The following is a 6,689-nucleotide window of genomic DNA, read 5'->3' as shown; positions in this document are numbered from 1 at the left end:
ATATTCTTTGCTAACCTACTAGTAGTGATGTAAGCCACACTTCTGTTTTAATTGGCAGATACCGCTGTCTGAAGTGTCTCAACTTTGACATCTGCCAAGTGTGTTTTTTATCTGGTCTTCACAGCAAGTCCCACCAGAAATCTCATCCTGTAATTGAGCACTGCATTCAGGTAACATCTAATGCAATGTACCAAACTATTCATTAAACAAGTCAGCATAAGATATTAGCTATTAAAAAACCTCCCTTCCAGTGAAACCCCAGATTCCGCTCCTGTCATACATTATAATATTTAAGACTAAGGAAGTGGCAACTCAACCTTAAATATCTTTCAAAATAAATATGCCCTCTTTACATTGTAGGTTTTCTTTTAGAGACAGGGTCTCACTGTGTTGCCCAGGCTGGATTCAAATTCCTGAGCTCAAGTGATCTCTCTGCCTCAGCCTCCCAAGCAGCTGAAAGTACAGGTGCACACCACTACATTGTAGGTTTTTATAAAAGCCTTTGGGGGCAAGAAAAGGGCAAATAGAGTCCAGTCGGAAGCCACTGATCCTGATCCCATCCTGTGCACTGGAAAATATCTGTGAGGAGTTAGAGGGGGAAGCCTTAGAAATGGCTATGAAAGGAAAAGAAAAGCATTCTGATTTGGTAAAAATGATGCAACAAGGTTTCTAGTTGTTAGTATATTTTTGGAGAAGTTTTCTCTTTTAACACATCTTTTCCAAAACCCTAAATTTTAACTTTTTTTTTTTTTAGCAAAAAAGAAAGATTATTATCTCACTTTTGACTGAAAGAGTGTGTAACTGAGACTTCACAGCTGTCTTTCAAAATTTTTAAAAGAAAATTATAAATACCCAGCAAGTGAATTCAGTTTTTTCTGAGAAGAAAGAGAAATAGATTAGTAAATTTTAAGCAAGAAACATTCTAATTTTTCCCAGAAAGAACGTTTTCTCTTCATTACGAAGTTCCTGTGAATCAGTTTCTCCGTGCAGATGGCAACCTCTCAAATACCACAAGAGTGAAGGCTGTTCATGAATTACCTTTGCCAAGGATTGTTTTCCCTCATTCTCTGTTTAACATGAATGGTCCGCAAAAGTCAAGGGCTTGGATCTTGCCAGATAAACTGTATTGACCCAGATCTTCAGGTTCATTGGCCCATGATCTTTCTGTTGCCATTAAATGAAAGTCTGGGGCTTGCCGATGTTATAGTGACACCATGTGGTCACTTCCAGATCTTCAGATTCCTTGTCCCATGATCTGTCTTTCTGTTGCCATTAAATGAAAATCTGGGGCTTGCCGATGTTATAGTGACACCATGTGGTCACTTTGTTATTACACTTGAAATTTCAAGTTCTGAAACCTTAAATAATGAAACATCTCATTCCTTCTTTTTTTCCTTTTGGTAGAAATTCTTAACTTGAGGCGGATGAATGGACTTCAGGTGGTCCATGCATCCACTGAAATTGTATACAGAATCGAATGTCTGAGTGTTTTTTTTCTGGCGGTAAATCTACTAGTTATCATCTAATTCTTGAAGGAATCTACAACCCCAAATGTGGGTGGCCATACTTGGTCCTCTTTCATACCTTCTTCTAGCTTTAGATTTCCAAATGACTGGTCACTCTAAGGAAGAAAACTTACGGAAGGAGTTGGGAGTATTTAACGTGGAGATGTATGCTATGTATAGGTTTATACAGAGAGGCTGTGAAGAAATTCAGGGAGCAAGGAAGTAAGAATATTTTTCCAAAGACATAAGAGAAATAATTCCAAAAGCTTTCGTGATGAGCAGTCCCCCCTACTAAGGACAGAAGACCATGTTTAGAAGGATCTGACATTCTTTCTACGGTTGGCCCCTTCAGCAGATGTCAGCAAAAGAGAATACGAAACGCCTCCTCAGGACCCTCAGAAACAACCTGCTCCAAGGGCGCTGTAGGTGGAAAGAAGCTACGAGAAGGCAGTGGCTGCTGGGCCAGGTGAATCCAAAGGACATGGCTAACCACACACAGGCCAGGTGAGGGTCTGTGAGTGACAGTCCCACAGAGTGGCAGCCTGGGGACCCTGGGCACTGGGGGTTCCACAGCCAGCACAGGGCACAAGCAGAAGGCTTTCTAATGCTGATGATGATCCTGCAGAAGGCAGGAGTGGGATGAGGGAGACATCTGAGATACCTGTCCCCTCTACAATGGCCTTTCATTTTAAAGTAGAATTGAGAGGCAACCATGCCTCTTAGTGATCCATCCAATCATTTAGAGTTATTTCTACAACTAAAGGCATCAGAAAGACACAGAAGATTCTTAATATTTGAATAATTTTGTTCTATACTCCTAGTTTTTGTAAGTTTGCTTTTGTAAGCCTAATTCAGAATTAATACTTCATTTAAAAAAAGGAAAAGCAAAACAATCAGTATCTCAGCACTCAGAGAAGAATGCTAGTTACAGTTTAGTGTCACCAAAACAGGGATTATGCTATAGACACAATTTTTCATTCTTCTCTTTATGTACATTAAATGGAGAACATGTTCCATGCCATTAGTTTCCAAAACATCATTTTTAATAGCCTTACTCTCATCCTTATACGAAAAGAGCCATAATTCACAGACAATCCCTTATCATTGAACATTTTGGTTATTTCCAAATTTTGCCCCCTAAAATTCTATAGCCAACATCCCTATGCATGCATTTTATGTATATTTTTATTATTTTATAGAGATAAACTCAAGTAAAGTCATTGAATCAAAAATTATGAACTTTGTTAATCCTCAAACTTCAGAATGCCAAATTGTGCTCCAGAGGGGCACAGCCTGCCACCACCGGTATATAAAATCACCCACCACATACCTCGTCACCAACCTAAAGATGACTTTTTAGAAGTCTTTGTGACCTTAATTTTTGAAACAACCCTTCTTTGTAATTTAAAAAAGCAGAGGGTAAAGGAAAGAGACACTATATCCTTGGGCTTATGATCATCACACTTTTGAGAGAAAAAAATATCCACACTGACTCCCATTTTATCTGTTGGGATAAAGAATAAATTAGTTTAAATCAGATTGATATTTATTTATTAATTTCTCAGACATCCACCAGTGAATTTCCATCTCAATTCCAGATCCCTGTTTCTATGCTCACTGTTACTTTACAGTTTGTTATAATTTAAATATCTTTTTATAGCTCTTTAAAGGATAAAATACATAGTGACCTCACAATTACATGCCATTCATTATCCCTGCATCACTTGTACCTAGCAAGTTGTAATCAATATATAATTAACCTTAGTGAATTTGGATATCATCTTGATGTATATCTTTAATCTAGCACAAAGAATTGAAATTTAAAAATAAAAACAAAGGTATCAGGTGCCAATTCATCTTCAAGCCAGTAATTTTCACCTTTCGCTAGGAGGGGAATAGTAGAACATGTCAATCAATCATTGGATTTATTGGGTACTTGAGATCTTGCCTGAATGCCTATGTTCTGTTCTCACAGTCGGAACACAAAGATCCATACTTTAATTTGCATTTCTTTTGGCCACTGAAGCCAGACTAATCTTTTACACATCTTTAACACAAACATGATGACATTTCTCACCTGCTCACCTCCCCCAAACTCCCATGCCCTCCGTAAGTCCCTCCATGTCTTCCCATTGTTTCTAAGCTAAAAACTGAAAGTCGTAACCTGACTTAGGAAGCCCTGCACATTTGGTCGATAACCCCCAAATCTCTGATTCTGCAGCCCTGCTTCTGCCCCACATAAGACTAAGCCAAATCTAGTCCCTCCCTTAAGATTTGAACCTTTACTTTAAAAGGTTTGTCAGTTTGTAACTACACGTTTATTTGTGTAACTGTCTGATTCCTGACTATCTTCCCATTTGGCTAAAAGCTCTATCAAGGGATCCAATTTCACTCACTCACTCCAACACCTGGCTCATTAAAGTATTTAAACAATTCAATCCATTAGCAAATCATGTTGGTTCAAAATAGATCCAGACTCTGACTCTCACTGTCTCCACTGCCACCACCTCAGTCAACCTCTTTCTGCTGCGCTGTTGCAGCGACCTCCTAACTGGTTTCCCTGCTTCCTCCCTGGTCTCCCCACAATGGGTCTACTCACACCATGTCACTCCTCTACACAAACCCCTTGATGGCTTTCCATCTTCGAGGAAAGCCAAAGTCCTTCCAGTGGCCTTAGCCTGGCACTATCAACCCTGTTCCCCACCAGCTCTTAGTCCTCTTCTGTGCCTCTCTGCTGACTTATTCCGCTTCAGCCTCAGAGGTCTCCTTGCTGCCCCTGGAACATGCCAGGCGTGCCGCCATTGTGGGGATTCATACCCCTAGATCACCTCCCTGCAAAGCTTGACTCCTCACCTCCTAAAGACCCCACCACAGGTCTTTGCTCAAATGTTGTCTCATGCTCAACGCCTTTCCCGACCACCATTTACCATTTCAGTCCCGGTACCCACTCTGGCACTCCCAGTTATCCTCCCTGCCTTTATTTTTCTTCAAAGCACTTCATCACCATCTGATATCTCATATGTTTCACTCATTTATTGCTGTGCCCCCCACTATGATATAATCTCTGTGAGGGGAGGAATCTTCTACTGTTTCCAGTTGCATTGCCAGACCCTATAAAAATATCTGAACGTGATAAATGGTCAATAGATGTTTGTCGAATGACTGACTGACTGAATAATAAAATAGATGGATGCGTGATGGAGGGATTGATGGATGGGTGGATAAAGCAGATCAAGAGCTCTTTTAGAATGTAGCATGAAAGAGAGTCACAAGGAATGTTGGAACAAGGTAGTAAAGTTTGATTGAGCCTAGAACAGAGATACACAAAAGCCTCGTCCTCCGCCAACCATATGTGTAGCCTTAGGGAAGTCACTTCATTTTACTATGACTCAGTTTCTTTATCTGATGACAGGGATAACCTCTCTTCCTACTCCCAGAGTAGCATTTGTGGAGATAAGAAGAAGAAAGGGAATTGCAAGGGCTATAAAAAACTAAAGGTTCTTTAAATATCAATATGTTATATTCTGTCCACCCTGAGTACCATAGGGTTGTTCTTCAAAATAAAATTTTATGTAACAATTTTCAGTTTAGCCTAGATTTTGATGAGTTCAGAAATTCTGATCAGTGGCTGATCTAAGAGAAAAGAATGTGGAATATTACTATGTTACAATGTGATAATAGGCAAAAACACGTCCTGGATATCTATTAAGTTGGCACATTAGCACTGACCATCTTTTCAGAGATTAATGGTTATTGTCAAGTGATAATATCGAATTTATTTACTGTTTCAGCAAACAATAAGCCTCTTCCCTTTTGATGAGGATTCGCTTACTTTACACATAATAGTTCACACTGAGATTTCTTTCATTTACAAAAGCAGAATTGAAAGCTAGGTGCCAAATATCATCATTGTTATTAAACATGTGAGGAAGTTCTTGCAAATATAATAAAGAAAATTAAAACGCTGAAGGACAGAATTACTTCCATTTGAAGCTAATACAATTGTGATTCTTTCAGAAACCCTAAGTAACTCTAGCAAAAACTGCTAGAATTAATAGGCTTTGAATGGTGATGGAAAATAAAATAAATATGCACAAAATTCTTCACTATACCAGCAATAATCAAATAGAAATTTTATAAAAAATCTCATTTAAAGTACCTGCAAAAATTATTTTTAAAAGAAACTAGGAAAAAAGGTTTAACAAAAATGATCTAAGACCCATGTAAAGAAAATTATAATATTTTATTGAGTACAGAAAACAAGTCCTGAACAAGAGGAGAATCATACCAACTTCCTAAACAAGAAGACAAACTTAAGAATGTACCTTAAGTTTGATGTACCTTAATCTACCTTCATGCTCCCAAAATTAAAACAGTTGATCTTCATTATTTGCAGATTCAATATTTACAAATTTGCCTATTTGCAAAAATTTATTTGTAACCCCCAAATCAATACTAGAGGTCCATTTGCAGTATTTGCAGACATGAACAGAGTGGCGAAAAATTCCAGATGCCTGGTACACATGTGCCCAGCACTGTCAAACTGAACAGTGTTGCGGTTGTCTGTCTGATTATTTCAGCTCTACTGTAAACAAGTGTCCTTCTCACAGTCTGTTTTGTGTTGTGTTTTCTGCATTTTTGTGATTTTTGTTGGTGATTTCACTATTGCAAATGGCCCCCAAGTGTGGTGCTGAATTGCTGTCTAGTGTTCTAAGCACAAGGCTATGATGTGCCTTAATGAGAAAATATGTGTAAGTTTCATTCAGCCATGATTTATAGTGTTGTCGACCATGAGTTCAATATTAATGAATCAACAATATATATTAAAATAAGATGTCTTTAAACAGAAACATGCATAAAACAAGGTTATGCATGGATTGGTTGACAGAAGTACTGTGACCAGAAGCTTGCAGGAATCTAGCCTTGTACTTCCCCTAGGAACAATGGTTCATTGTTCTACAATTCAGTGTTCATGGTGACTTTACAGAGCATAACTACTGTGAATAATGAGAATTGACTGGATTTAAATTAAATGCACTTCCAGATAGAATAACAAGGTTTTTTAAATAGGATAAAATAATTTTGAAGATATGTTGGAAGAATAATTATATAAGAATAGTAAAATTACAATATTGAAGAATAGTGAAAAGGGATGTTCTTCAACAAATATTAGAACTTACTATA

The 6,689-nt window shown here is 38.0% G+C and overlaps 1 protein-coding gene across 1 annotated transcript in view; it reads left to right on the top strand.

Moving 5' to 3' along the window:
* The window catches only part of DYTN (dystrotelin), a 68,303-nt gene that overhangs the window by 35,204 nt on the left and 26,410 nt on the right, over window positions 1-6,689 (top strand). The window contains exons 7-8 of the mRNA XM_012661228.1: window positions 59-170; window positions 1,861-2,009. Of these exons, the coding sequence (XP_012516682.1) occupies window positions 59-170; window positions 1,861-2,009 (261 nt within the window). The remainder of the gene's footprint in view (window positions 1-58; window positions 171-1,860; window positions 2,010-6,689) is intronic.

Source organism: Propithecus coquereli, unplaced genomic scaffold, assembly GCF_000956105.1.
Source record: "Propithecus coquereli isolate 6110/MARCELLA unplaced genomic scaffold, Pcoq_1.0 Scaffold70, whole genome shotgun sequence".
NCBI lineage: Eukaryota > Metazoa > Chordata > Mammalia > Primates > Indriidae > Propithecus > Propithecus coquereli.
This window is presented reverse-complemented; position numbering and strand designations above follow the sequence as displayed.